The 14,441-nt window shown below is 40.0% G+C and overlaps 1 protein-coding gene across 7 annotated transcripts in view; it reads right to left on the bottom strand.

The window, feature by feature from the left end:
* Positions 1–7,782: 7,782 nt before the first annotated feature.
* b3glctb (beta 3-glucosyltransferase b) overlaps positions 7,783–14,441 on the bottom strand; it is a 32,167-nt gene continuing 25,508 nt past the window's right edge. For all 7 annotated transcript variants that reach the window (XM_026941545.3, XM_034312944.2, XM_026941544.3 and 4 more), the window contains 4 exons: positions 11,176–11,275; positions 10,692–10,811; positions 9,411–9,555; positions 7,783–9,010 (listed from right to left, as the gene is read on the bottom strand). In XM_026941545.3, coding sequence (XP_026797346.1) covers positions 8,846–9,010; positions 9,411–9,555; positions 10,692–10,811; positions 11,176–11,275 — 530 coding nt within the window. In that variant the 3' untranslated portion in view covers positions 7,783–8,845. The remainder of the gene's footprint in view (positions 9,011–9,410; positions 9,556–10,691; positions 10,812–11,175; positions 11,276–14,441) is intronic.

The following is a 14,441-nucleotide window of genomic DNA, read 5'->3' on the forward strand; positions in this document are numbered from 1 at the left end:
AATTTCTACTTTGACTGAAAATTCACTGTAAGAGAACATGAATTTACAGTAAAAATACTGACAGGAATAATATGAGTATTTATCATTTGTTATTCAGACAAATCCGATCAATTCCAGTGGGGTTGAATACCAAGCCACAGTACAGTAAGAAGTAATTCACTTTTTGCAGCATTGTGGTCATTTGGCCCAGTCCTCTTGGCAAATCGTCTTCAATTCCCCAAGGTTACAAGGGTTCCATTAAAAGACTTGCAAATTCAAAATCTTTATAGATTTTCCTTCATAGAGATTGGATAGGCTGTTGTCTTGTTGAAACATCTTCTTTTTGAAATCTTAGATTTATTTTCTTGGCCAATGAGATTAAATTCTCCTCTAACATATCCCGGGTACATTGCCCAATTCATGTTTCTTTCACTAATGTTTAATGCCCCAGTACTGTTTACACAGAAGCAGCCCCATATCATGATGCATCCACCTCTGTATTTCACAGTGGGTATGGTGTTCTTGGGATCATTCTTTCTCCAAACATGACAAGCTGAATTATTGCCAAAGAGTTATACTTTAGTTTCATCTGACCAGAGTATATTGTTCCAAAAGTGATTTGTCTAAATGCTTTTAAACATGCATCTCTGTGCTTCTTTTTTTTTTAGCAGAGGAATTTTGGGTGGAGTGTAGGAATGGAGATGATTGCAGTGCAGTTCATTGCTTATTGTTCGCTTTGTAACTGTTGTTCCTGCTACTTTCAGGTCATCAACTCTTTTCAAGTGACTGCTGGCTTATCTCTTTGCCTTCCTTATCAGTCAGTGGAACCTTGCATGGCGCACCTGTCCGGGAACAATTAGTCGTGGTTCCATGAACTTTCCACCTGTATATTATCAAACACCTTTTTCCATTTGAGTACTGTTTCTAATGTTGGCCCTAAGTACTTTAGGAAGCTTCTTCAATTTCAGCGCAAAGTGTAATTTGCATCAGAACATTTTTTGCGGGATTTTGGGTCTTTCCTCTAGATTGTAGAGCATGAGGCCACTCAAGTTCTTCTACCCCAGCCTTGGCAAACCATGTCTTTATGGACCTCACTTTGTGCACAGGGGGAATTTTCATGCTGGAACAGATTTGGGCTAAGGCGCTTAGTTCCAGTGAAGGGAAATCTTAATGCCAGAGCGTACAAAGACATTCTAAACAATTGTGTGCTTCCAACTTTGTGGCAACTGTTTGGGGATATATCTACTCACCATCCATTTTAATAGGAACATCTGTACACCTGCTCATTTAAGCAGTTATCCAGTCATTCTATCATGTGGCAGCAGCACAATGCATAGAATCATGCAGATACAGGTCAAGAGGTTTAGTTAATGTTCACATCAAACATCAGAATGGGGGAAAAATATGATCCCTGTGACTTTAACCATGGCATGGTTGTTGGTACTAGATGGTCTGGTTTGAATATTTCAGAAACTGCTGATCACCTGGGAATTTCACACACAACAGTCTCTAGAGTTTACGCAGAATGGTGCAAAAAAAAAAAAATTGAGTGACAAAACATTGAATGACCAACAGTTCTGTGGGTGGAAATGCCTTATTGATTGGTTAGAGCTGTCAGGAAGGGTATAGTAACACAGATGGTGAGGAGAAAAGCTTATCAGCATGTACAAAACATCGAACCTTGAGGTCCATGGGCTACAACAGCATAAGACCACATTGGGTTCCACTCCTGTCAGCCAAGAACAGGTGTCCTATTAACTATTCAAGTAGATGATATATATATATATATATATATATATATATATATATATATATATATATATATATATATATATATATATAAACCATTGTAAAATTTAAGATGATTTAAGACCCTAAGACCAATGACATCCAACAGCTCAGGATTTTTTCTATCCCACTTGCACTCTTGAGACTACAGCAGCTTTTTAAATTTTATTTAATTTTTCAGTTGTGCCATTATTTCAATGTAGTAATGGTGCATTAGACTGTGTTTTGTCTGTTGCTGTCACGTAAGTGAGTAGAGACAGATACAAGGGAGTTGCAGTAGATTTATTAGAAGAGATGGCAAGCAATCCACAGGACAGTCCCAAATTGTAGTCAATACACAGGCACAGGGTCAGGCGATCTACAAACAGACTTAACTAGACAACACAATATAAACAGAAACAATGGGCAGAAACTAGGTCAAATAGTGGAAGCAAAAATGAGATAAACAAGACAGAACACAAGGTAATCAAGTGTATACTTCACAATATGTACAATGAATGACAGTCTAGTTAAAGTGTGTTTGTGAGTGTAAGGCTGATTGAACACAGGTGTGTTTACTGAGAGCGGGAATGCATGTGTGTGTTCTGGGTAGTGAAGTTTGAGGCGGCCATATTTGCAGGCCACAGTGTTTGCTAGGAAGTTGAGTACGTTGATTGCTGTGACATGACAGTTGCTATCTAATACATTTAAAATCTTACTTGACTTTGTTCTATTATCTTATTCAGAGATAAAGTACATTTGTACACTGTATATGAAAACAGTTATAATAATCACAATGCTGATAAACATCAAACATTGCTTCCATTCAGTCTGGAAAAGCCAAAAAGAAGAGAAATTTTATTTTTTCTCAGCTGGGTACTTTTCCATTAGCACAGAAACTAAAACAGAGCAAACTTACTTTAGTATGGGATCAAACCTTACCATCTGTAATGCATTATACACATTTTCATTAGCTGAAATTAGATTAGATTCAACTTTATTGTCATTGTGTAGAGCCAATGAAATGCATCTAACCAGAAGTGCAAATAGCAATGTGTCTATAATTTTTATACACATATATATATATATATATATGTGTGTGTGTGTGTGTGTGTGTGTATAAAACTAGCCAGTCTTGGTTAGTCTATGCCCACTGTGGCCTCAGATTTCTGTTCTTGGCTGATGGGAGTGGAACTTGATGTGGTCTTCTGCTGTCATAGTCCATCTACCTGAAGGTTTAGTGTGTTGTGCATTCTGAGATGCTTTTCTGCTCACCACAGTTGTAAAAGTGGTAATTAGTGTTATTTGATTGTAGACTTCCTGTCAGCTTGGACCAGTCTGGCCATTCTCTCATTAACAAAGCATTTCCACCCACAGAAATGCCACCCACTGTATGTTTTTCCACACCATTCTGTGAAAAGAGATGGTTGTGTGTGAAAATCCCAGGGGAATTGCAGTTTCTGAAATACTCAACCCAGTCTGTATGCTTAACAACCATCACAAAGTCACTGAGATCACAGCTTTTCCACATTATGCTATTTAACGTTAACATTAACTGAAGCTCTGCAGGATTTTATGCATTGAGCTGCTGCCACATGTTTGGCTGAGTGGATAACACCTGTATGATATATTCCTCCCATTTCAGGGAACCAAATGAAAACAAAAATATCACAATTATTACTTGGTTGAAAAACCTGGATGCAACATATAATTGCATAAAGGGCCATGACCTGCCAGACCTGTAATGTTTGTTTCATGCTAGACTTGGTACAAAATCCATTAGGGTCCTTAAAGTTCACTATTAATGTCTTCCTTCTTACCGAAGAATTGGTACCAAATGAGTGCTTTGATATATATTATATTTGGCTTTGTTTCTGATTTATGATGCTTTTTTTAAGCCTCATGATAGATTTTATTGACCCTAAAAGTTCATTTAGGAACAACAGTAACAGACACAAATTCTACATCTGAAACCAGCTGTATCAAACTAAGCTCCAGGATGACCACAGCCCTATAGTCATCTCTTCCAGGCGTTATAGATTTTGTTAGATTTCTTGTCCATGAAGTGTTGTTGCAATGACAGATCTTGCCAAGATACAACTTACTTTAGCTCTTCTAAAATAGAATGTCCTATACAGTTCACCTAAAATGTACATACATATACACAAAGCTACAGTCAGCACAAAGCTACCATTAAAAGAGCCAGTGTAGAGCTAAATATGATGTGCTTTATCCACAAAAATTCCCCTTATATCTGTTTCAGTGTGGTACACCTTTGTGGGCCTCAGCACAGCCCCCAGAGCAGCAGTTCAGCACCATGGACAATGGCAGTATGAATATTGGGAGCAGTGGCTAATCTAGTTGTGTTTTTCTTTTGTGTGTGCTAACATAACATAATACATGTGGTCTGGTGAAAACCATGGAGGGGGCTGAGGCACACTATTCATGTCCAGAAATGGACATGGATCCTATTATACAGCATGAGCTCAAAGCCATAACAATAGTATGTTACGCAGGAGCTGGACATTTGTCTAAAGCTCAGCTTAGAGGGTGTGCAGGAACTGTGCCAGCTGTCTTTTGTTCTCCTCACTTAGATGACCATTGACAATGACTACTTTGAACATGTTGCCAATAGTGAGACCTGGAAGAAGGATGGTAGTGTATCCCAGACTTATGTGTAAAGAGGTTCAGCAGGCCTTCTACAGAATAGCAAAATGTACACTTACAGCACAGTATCAGATGGGCCACGTGCTCCAGGCAGGATGAACTATCAGTGACTGAAATGGCAGAAAGGATGGCTATGAATTGCTTCCCACTCAAGCTGCCATCTGCAGTTAGACAGACATTAGGAAGCCTACACACTTCCACCACAACTGATCTGGTGAAATCATGGAAGGGGCAGAGGCACTTCATGTACAATGACAGAGAAAGATGGGCAGTGTTCCCTGACCACTGGTGCTTCTGAGGAGAAGATACCATGCGCCTGCCAAAGCTTCAAGAGCACATCTCAGCCAGACCCCATGTCCACAGAATTTGGCACTCCAGTCTAGCATTGAAGCCTAAACAGTAAGACGTGACTGAGGCCAACATACATGATGGAAATGGCATGGAGGAAACACCAGTACATGTATGGATCTGGGTTGCTAGTATATCCCAACACATAGCTCTTCCCAACTCACCCTGTTGGGGCTCTCCAGGTCACACCTCAATCAGTAAAAAATTGAAGTGTAGACTTTCAACTTTAATTCAAGGGGGTGCTTCATTTCAAATCCATTGTGGTGGTGTTCAGAGGCAAAATTACAAAAATTGTGTCACTGTCCAAATACTTATGGATCTGACTGTAAATCACACTGCATTAGAGGTGGGAAATGAGATGGGAAAATGTTAATATGCCCTGAACAAAATTAAGAGAATTTAATTAAAAGCAGCTTTCCACAATTACCTTGACTGAAAGGATGGATAATTTTGGTATTCTGATTGAGTAAACATTTAGAGTAATGATTTTTTAATAACACTGACTAATCATGGAGCATTTAACATTTTATAATGGAACTTTAACAGCACTCAAATGGAGGGCAGATTGAGTACTAAAATATAGCTTTTTCATTAGAAAAAATATATATAATTCAGTAAAAGTCCAGGCTAATGGGTGGGAATTGGCAAATGACCAAAGTGGGAGAAAATGGGAAAAAATAGCTTAGGATATACAATATACTATAGGAATACACCAATCCCATATGATACTATCTATCTATCTATCTATCTATCTATATATATATATATATATATATATATATATATATATATATATATATATATACACAGTATATGATACATTCACAGCAATTTATTATATTGTTATTCTTTTGCACTACTGTTATATCTGAAACTTTGATACTAGAACTGTGTACTGGTCGGCACTGCACTGTCTCTTACTGTGCCTATTGTCCTATTTTGGTTTTTATGTAGTAATGTGTAGTCTCATGTAGTTCTGTGCTGTCTTGGAGGAAGGGCGTTTCATTTCACTGTGTACCAACGAGCTGTTTGGAGGAGTTAAGACAGTTTCTTGCCTATGTTTTCATGCAAGGTCATACCAGTCAAACTCACATATGTTCAAAGTGCAAACTGTATCTCTAGGAAACTTCAACATTGTTCAATATTAAATACTTAATGAATTTACAATTAAAATAAAACAACAATGGGGCTCTTTCCTTTTAGTGTCTGCCATTGCTGTCTATAGTTCAGCCAATACAATTTTGCAATTCTGGATCAGTGTTGATTGCATATTTTTCAGATAACTAACACATATGTGGAAAACGGCTATGGAGTATGAAACAATCATTAAAATATCAAAAATCATTACTGTTATTAATATTATCACTGAAGTGAAGATGTCATTAAATCTGTTATGTATGGCCAGAAAGAAGACACTTTAAAATCTATTTTAATTAAAATAATAAAGATTAAACATTCTGACATTTTACTAGTGAAATTTATTAGGGAAATTAAAAACTATGTTAAACTCACAAAAGTATTATTAAGGGCCAAATTAATGCTATAGTCAAATTCACTCACTATTTGCAATTTATCATTTATAGCAAAATTTTACTGTGCTGGTGCTTATTAACAATGTATTCATTATTTTATTCACTGAAGGAATCTGAGGATCAAAATGAAAATGCTGCAACAGAAACATACTATAACCATAACATTAAAACCACTGACAGGTGAAGTGAATAACACTGATTGCCTCGTTACAGTGGCACCTGTCAAGAGGTGGGATATATTAGGCAGCAAGGGAACAGTCAGTTCTCAAAGTTGATGTTTTGGAAATAGGAAAAATGGGCAAATGTAAGGACCTGAGTGATTTTGACGAGGGCCAAATTGTGATGGCTAGATGACTGGGTCCAAAACATCTCCAAAACAGCAGGTCTTTTGGGGTGATCCCGGCATGCAGTGGTCCATGGAAGTACAGCCGGTGAACCCGGCAACAGGGTCATAGGTGCCCAAGGCTCATTGATGCACGTGGGGAGTGGCTAGCTTGTCTGGTCCGATCCCACAGAAGAGCTAATGTAGCACAAATTGCTGAAAAGCTAATGCTGGCTATGATAGAAATGTGTCAGAACACACAGTGCATCACAGCTTGCTGCATATGGGGCTGCGTAGCCACAGACCGGTCAGAGTGCCAATGATAACCCTTGTCCGCTGCCGAAAGTGCCTACAAATGTACCGTGAGCATCAGAACTGCACCATGTAGCAACAGAAGAAGATGGCCTGGTCTGATGAATCACATTTTCTTTTACATCATGAGGATGGCTGGGTGCGTGTGCGTCGCTTACCTGGGGAAGAGATCCCACCAGAATGCAATATGGGAAGAAGAAAAGCCGGCAAAGACAGTATGATGCTCTGGGCAATGTTCTGCTGGGAAACCTTGGGTCCTGGCATTCATGTGGATGTTACTTTGATACGTACCACCTACCTAAACATTGTTGCAGGGCAAGTACACCCCTTGGCAATGGTACTCCCTAATAGCAGTGGCCTCTTTCAGCAGGATAATGTGCCCTGCCACACTGCAAAAATTGTTCAGGAATGGTTAGAGGAAGATGACAAAGAGTTCAAGGTGTTGACTTGGCCTCCAAATTCCCCAGATCTCAAACTGATTGAGCATCTGTGGGATGTGCTGGACAAACTTACAGGACATAAAGGATCTGCTGCTAATGTCTTGGTGCCAGATACCACTGCACACCTTCAGAGGTTATGTGGAGTCCATGACTTGATGGGTCAGAGCTGTTTTGGTGGCACAAGGGGCAACTACACAATATAAGGCAGGTGGTTTTAATGTGTTAGCTGATAGATGTGTATCATTGTTATGTCAATTTCATTTCAATGATCCACAAAAAAGTTAATGGATTTGCATTTTTTTCCCTCCCAATTTCTTCCTGTTTTCTATATACTGGTCCATGACTAACTTTGTGTGAAAACACTTAAAATAGGAACCCCTGGACTGACAGTGTTTAAAATTACTGTACAGCGCAATTAAAAAGACAGAAGAAGACTTTAATTAAATAATGTTTATAAACAATTAACTGATAAGGTTAAGGTCAGCTGACCCTCCAGTGTTCTTCTGAACAGAGATTTGCACAGTTATTTTGGGTTATATACCTCCTATGAAATATTTTATGATAGTTCCAAATGCTTATTCGTGGGTGGTTAACATAGCATAGCAGCTAATTATATATGTCAAATAACACTGTTTTCCACTATAATGAAGTTCATAAAAGTCAACAAAGTCATTACGATTCAATATTTAACTGCCTCAGATGTCAAATGAACGGATCAAATGTGTTCAATCACATTTTATTGGTTACCAGCTGCTATGGTGAGAAACAGGATTAACCAATTGGGAAGTATTTTTCGCAGGTTCTGTTTAAATCCTACTAGCCAGCTAGCTATACGCTAAGCATGGGGATATTGAGGAGGCAGCTGATAAAGTCCTGGGGGTCTACTACAGGAAGACAAATACTGGCTTCTGGCTTCCATACAAATGTCAAGATTCTGACCTTTAACTTCAACTACTGTGAGGTTTTAGCACAGGTAAAACAAGACAGTACATAATATCGGTAGAGAATTGCCAATCATGAAAACCTTCATGGTTCAATTACAATAAATCAAAAACACTTCATTTTTAACAAATAAATCAAATAAAATATACAAAATTACAGAAAAAGTTTTTTCAATTCTGCTCCTGGAGTATTTTTGTTCCATAAATCCCCTAAATGTATAAGAAGAATTTCTTAAGCTTGTGGTTGTAAGTTCAAATCCCAGAACTGTCAGAGTGCTACTGTTTGGTTCTGCAGTACTGTGCTCTGCACTAGTAAGTCACTTTGAATAAAAGCATCTGCCAAATTACTGTAAAATATAAATATTAAATCTAGAGCTTTCTAGATTCTTTTTGTTTCTTTTGTTTCTTTATGGTAAACAAACAAAATATTCTGCAATAAAACCCAATAAAACCAAAAATGAAAAGTATTAGAGTATTTCTTTCACCAAATTAGATCCCAAATTATATACACTTATAACATGAAAGAAAGCTCATGGTTTAGAGCTCCTGTCTGTACTCTCTCCGGAAGATCTGCTTATGCAGATCCTCGGAGTCCATCAGCCACTGCTGGTACACAGCCACAGGGTTGATGTTCCAGTGTTTGTGGAAGGAGATGGGGCTCTGACGGAGCAGCAGTTCTTTAGGATAATCATCTGGACGAGCCTGTGGACCACAAAAGAGACCATTTATGGCATGGCAGAAGAGTTTATAGTTCTCCACAAATATAGTATCTATTAAAATGATCACAATAAAGTTCATGAACTGTTGGAATAGTTAGCAAATGTTCTGGTCAACTAAGAACATATCATGATTGATTTTATTTTGAGCCAATTAGTAGAAATATAAGCTAAATGTATGGAAACAGACACACAAAATCCCTTTTACACAATCCTTCTTATAACTGCTTTTTAAATAAATTATATTCATTTGAGAATTTGGCAATGTTTTGCGTTGAAAAAATAATTTTCAGTATTGCCATTTCTGGTCATTTTGACCTCAAAATGAAGGTTAAGAAAATGTGATGATAATAAATGTTCAAGAAAACAAACTGTGTGTGTATTACCTGGTGAAACTGTGGGCTGTGTGTGACTGACAAGCCCAGTGTGTTAAGGCACATTCCCAATACCATGTCATCTGGAGCATCCGGACTGTAACAGCCACAACCACTGGAGAGGATTTTCAACACAGCCACTCTACTGAACACCATACTGACAGAAAGATTTAAGAACAAAAAAAGAACAACACAACAGGAATTATCAGACACACACACGACAACATAGAAAACTGGAGCATAATAATGGCAGAGCAGAAGAATTATATGAGAGAAAATAAAGGTTAAAGTCTAATCAAGCATTAAAAGAGCTACAAGAAATTGTATACCGACGCTGAATACTATAGCACTGGCCACTATTTATACTGTAGTATTCTACACAAGCGCTGTAATACAAATTTCACATTTGCACTTTAAATTCTATCACAGGAACTTCTCATGTATAGCATACTAATAGCTTAAACATTAGCTGCATTGCCTGAAACGCTTTTGTGCTGTGCAGGTGTACTAATTACTCGCTGGGTTGAAATTAGGAGTTTTATGACTTTCATTATTTAGTTTCATACTGCAGTTGATTCCTGCTGTTGTTCTATTCATCTTATAGGCGATTTGTCTACCATTTGACCATCGGGGTGGACAAATTGTTACTGCGGATAACTGGGACAATCCAGCCTATCAGTTTTTCATTTACAGGTTCAGTTTTTCATTTAGAAAGATTTAGTAGGCTGCTGAAATAACAGTGGCAGCATGTTTTTTTTACTTCACTCATTCAACAATCAGTAAAAAAGAAAAACCTCTACTCCATATTGAGTGTCACAAAAGAAAATGTTTCACTTTATATGTTTGTGTAAATGCAATGTGCTCCAACTGGTCCATATATTCCTTGGTGGTACAAAGCATCTTGATGCTGTGGTGTACTACTCTTTTCTGAATTGTACCACCTGCTGCACTTAACATGCACACCAAGGACACTGACTGCCTTCAGTTATTATATTTAATAGACACATGTTAATTTGCTTAAAAGGATGCTAGACAGGGCAGCACAGTGGCATAGTGGGTAGCATTGCGACCTCCCAGCTCCAGGGTCCTGGGTTTGAACCTGAGCTCCTGAGGGTTAATGTCCGTGAGTTTCAAATGCTCTCCCTGTGTTCATGTGGGTTTCCTCCAGGTTCTCCTATTTCCTTCCGCTGTCCGAAAACATGCACATATGGACTGGTTATGCTAAATTGCTTATATTTTCACAGCACTACTGCCAATCAAAACAACTGTGGGAGGTTGGTTTTAGAGGCTTACCCTCCTCCACCGGTGATATAGCTGTAGCCACCCTTGCTGAGGTTATAGCCATAGCGCTCACCAATACTCACAGCTTCATTAGGGTCGTAACAGCGCAGGTGCCGCCGGAGTCTGGGCAGACTGGAAAGCAATCACAACACACATCACTGCCCAAAGTGCCTGATTTTTATCTCCCAACAAGAGCATAGCAGTATAGAGAATAGACCCCATTAAAACTGGGACCAAAATACGTATAGTAAAATGTCTGTATCGACTGCAGCAAAAGCTGATACATAGGTATTCTGAATTAGGATGCCTGATCAGATGACAAAGTTGTGGAAGTCTGTTCTTTACCACACAATGTCAGTGCTTCTCTCTGGGTGGACCTGTTTTTCAGTTTCACATTAACCTGATTCTGGGCCAGCATGCTACGGGTAAGGTTTTTTTTTTGTTTTTGAGGGACAGTGTGTACCTGTGGGTTTCACTATGCTGCCGGACATGTTACCTTATCAACGTGTCATCATCTACTAGGAGCAGCCATGGTGCTTGAGTCACTTCTCCACTGACAAACCTCCGTAAAATAGCAAACGTCTTTGCACAGTGCCCTGAGAACCAAATTTCACAATTTAAAATTTAATTATTTATGTAATGCATTGCATTTATGTAATAGAAATGAAGAAGAAGAAGATCAGTATCATTACATTAAACTGTGTTATGTGATATCTCCCTTTAGAAAAAGAAACATTTCCCTTCGCTTCCTTGTTTACCAATTAATATGAAAAGGCCTTTGATGCGCCAAAACACTTCAGATGTTGTATGTTGCTAGTCTCACTCCAAAGGCAATAAAACAGCATGACTAATAATGCCAGAGGAAACACAAGAAGTTGTAAAAAAGAATTGACCATAAAAGGCAATGACAAAGAAATGACAGAATTAATAGGCAAATGAATTTCATAGTTGACTATGAAGACCCAGGATGCTGCGTTAATGCCTGTAGTGGCTTGCTCATACATATCTGTGTCCTGTGGATGCAAATTTGGTCAAAAGTGCATGCAGGGGAAATGGAATGCATTTCTGAATAGAGGCCCAGCATTATGACTATTATGGGCACTAGAGGAAAGAAAGGAATCAGCAAGAGGAGAATAACTTGGACTCTACCACAGAGAGGTGGGGGCAGATCAGAGATCTGTTCAAGTGTTGAACACAGCAAAGTGACAGACATTTTCTCTTCAACAGTCACTCCACTCTGTGTTTACACACACACACACACACACATAATCAGACTGTCTGGCACTTGACATATGCAAGCAAAAATGTTACTACACCCTTAATAAACGCTGAATGAGAGAGAGAAAGAGAGAGAGAGAGAGAGAGAGAGAGAGAGAGAGAGGGAGAAAGAGGGAGATTTTCCATTCCAAGGGCTGCAGTTGGGATAAAAAAAAAATGTCTTTGTGAATTTTACAATATATAGAGACACCTATCTATTTAATCTCTGTTTGAAGAAGGGATACATTATAAAGGAAGACCAGTATCATTGCAAAACAAGATGCCTTTGTGGAACTACATCTCTCATTATAGTCCAATGATATATCTCTACAATGAAAATAGCACTAATCCTCCTACAGCAAAGAATGAGTGTCAATACAATCACAACTCACAGATCAGAAGTTAGCATACCTTATACTGGTATAGTGGTTATGGAAGAGGTAACAAGCAAGCATTTATTAATAATGTGTCAAAGATCAGCAGACGTGAAGAAATTAATAATAAAATGTTTGTTTAATAACACATCGGCCAAATTGTAAAAAACATTTACGAGGGGAAATTTGTGCAAAATATCTATTGACTGAAATTTTAATCAGTATAGCTGAATATTTATATTTTCATCTTTCTAGCGCAAGCCTACTTATGTGTGTTTCTTTGTGCTTTCAGTGACTGCTGTGAGCCAGAGAGACAGAGTGGCATAGCTGGCGGAGCTTGCAACACATACGCACACACTTACACCCACGCACGGTACATGATCTTAACCTGGAACGAGGCAATAACCATGAGATAGTGAAGGCCCCTTTTTGGTTGCATTTCCATTTGTTTGGTTTTTTTGTTGAGTTTTTGAAAATGCACTGAAAAGCTGCTGAAAATAAAAGTGAGCCCAGAGCTCTGCTGAAATTTTGCCTGCCTTCTGAGTCTTCCTCCGCACCCACACATACCGGGTTTTAAAATGGTACACAAACCCGGGACCAAGGAGGATTTAGACATTGCTATGGAAGCCTCCCCACTCTGCGATATCATCAAGTTCCTCGCCAGACTCCACCAAACCCAACAGCATGCGCTCCTCTACCTGCACAATGAGCAGTAGCTGCGCTTTGAAGCCCTGGCTCAGGAACAGGCTGAGAGCCGGCAGGCACTCCAGAAGCTGCTGTAGCCAACCACATCTCCAGCTGTGTCCCCTGCCACCGTCCCACATGTGACGCTCCTCAAGATGGCTTCCACCAATGATCCGGAGGCCTTCATTGATCTTTTCGAGCATGTGGCAGCTGCATACGAGGGGCCAGAGGATGAATGGGCTCTCTGACTCCACGCCAGCTTGCTGCCCAACAGCTGCTGCCAAGGAAACAGCTGGAGTATCTGAGTGTCAAGAGGGCAGTCCTGCAGCACATCAGCTGAACACCAGAGGAAAAACCACCGATGCTTCCAGTCACTGCAGCTCACTGAGGTTGGCTGCTCCTTCAGCTGCTGCGTACTCCTGTCGTCAGTGGTTGCTGGCAGAGAAGTGGGACACAGAATAGACAATCAAGCTGGTGGTACTGGAGCAGTCACTCGACTCTCAACAGGAACAGCAGAGTGGGTTCAGTGCCACCGGCCCGCGTCCCTGGATGGGTTCGTTCAGTTGGCAGAGGATCACCTGGTGGTGGTCCCTGGTCCAAGCGTCTCGCCTTTTCCTCTCTCTCTCTTCTCCCTTCTTTCCCAGGGCCAACTCCACGGACCTGTTTTTCACCCTGCTTTTCCTCCCCTGGTTTAATCAAACTCTCAAAAACATGATTCAGAAGTTCGTTCATGATGACGCTCGGAATTGGTATAAGTGGCTGGAACTCCAGTTATTTGCAGTACGAGAGGTCCCACAAGCCTCCATGGGGTTTTCCCCATTCAAATTGCCATATAGCTGCAAGCCCAGCAGTGTCTTGGATGTCGTTATGGAAAATTGGGAGGAGAGACCTTCAAGTTAAATGGATAGAGGCAATGCACTGTAAATATACCACCTCAATCTCCTTAAATCATGGAGAGATGTGGTTCCTGTGGCTCTGGCAACGGTGGTTCCGGAGAGAGGAGCTAGGACTGGAGGTGCCTCCAGTCCTCGGCTCATTGCACCCCAATCCCTTGTGGGGACGATCCCTCAGGTTCCCAGAGAGCACAGGTTGCCGTGTTGCAAGAGGAACTTTCGGATGTGTTCGCCTCTACTCGGTCGCACAATCCTCATAGAGCACTACATTAAAACTCCCCCAGGTGTGGTGTTACGCAGCCACCCCTACCGTTTACCTAAGCACAAGAAAAATGTAGTTCCGGATGAACTCAAGGCTATGCTTGACATGGGAGTAATCGAGGAGTCCCACAGTGATTGGTGCCCAAGGTTGACAGGTTGGTCCAGGTCTGTGTGGACATCAGCTGACATTCACGACATGCAACACCTGCGAACATCTGTGAACATCGCCGCAAATGCCCGACCAAGAGAAACGGGCCATGAGATGGTTTAGTGTTTTATCCTGCCCCAAACAC

The sequence above is a fragment of the Pangasianodon hypophthalmus genome, chromosome 17, assembly GCF_027358585.1.
Source record: "Pangasianodon hypophthalmus isolate fPanHyp1 chromosome 17, fPanHyp1.pri, whole genome shotgun sequence".
NCBI lineage: Eukaryota > Metazoa > Chordata > Actinopteri > Siluriformes > Pangasiidae > Pangasianodon > Pangasianodon hypophthalmus.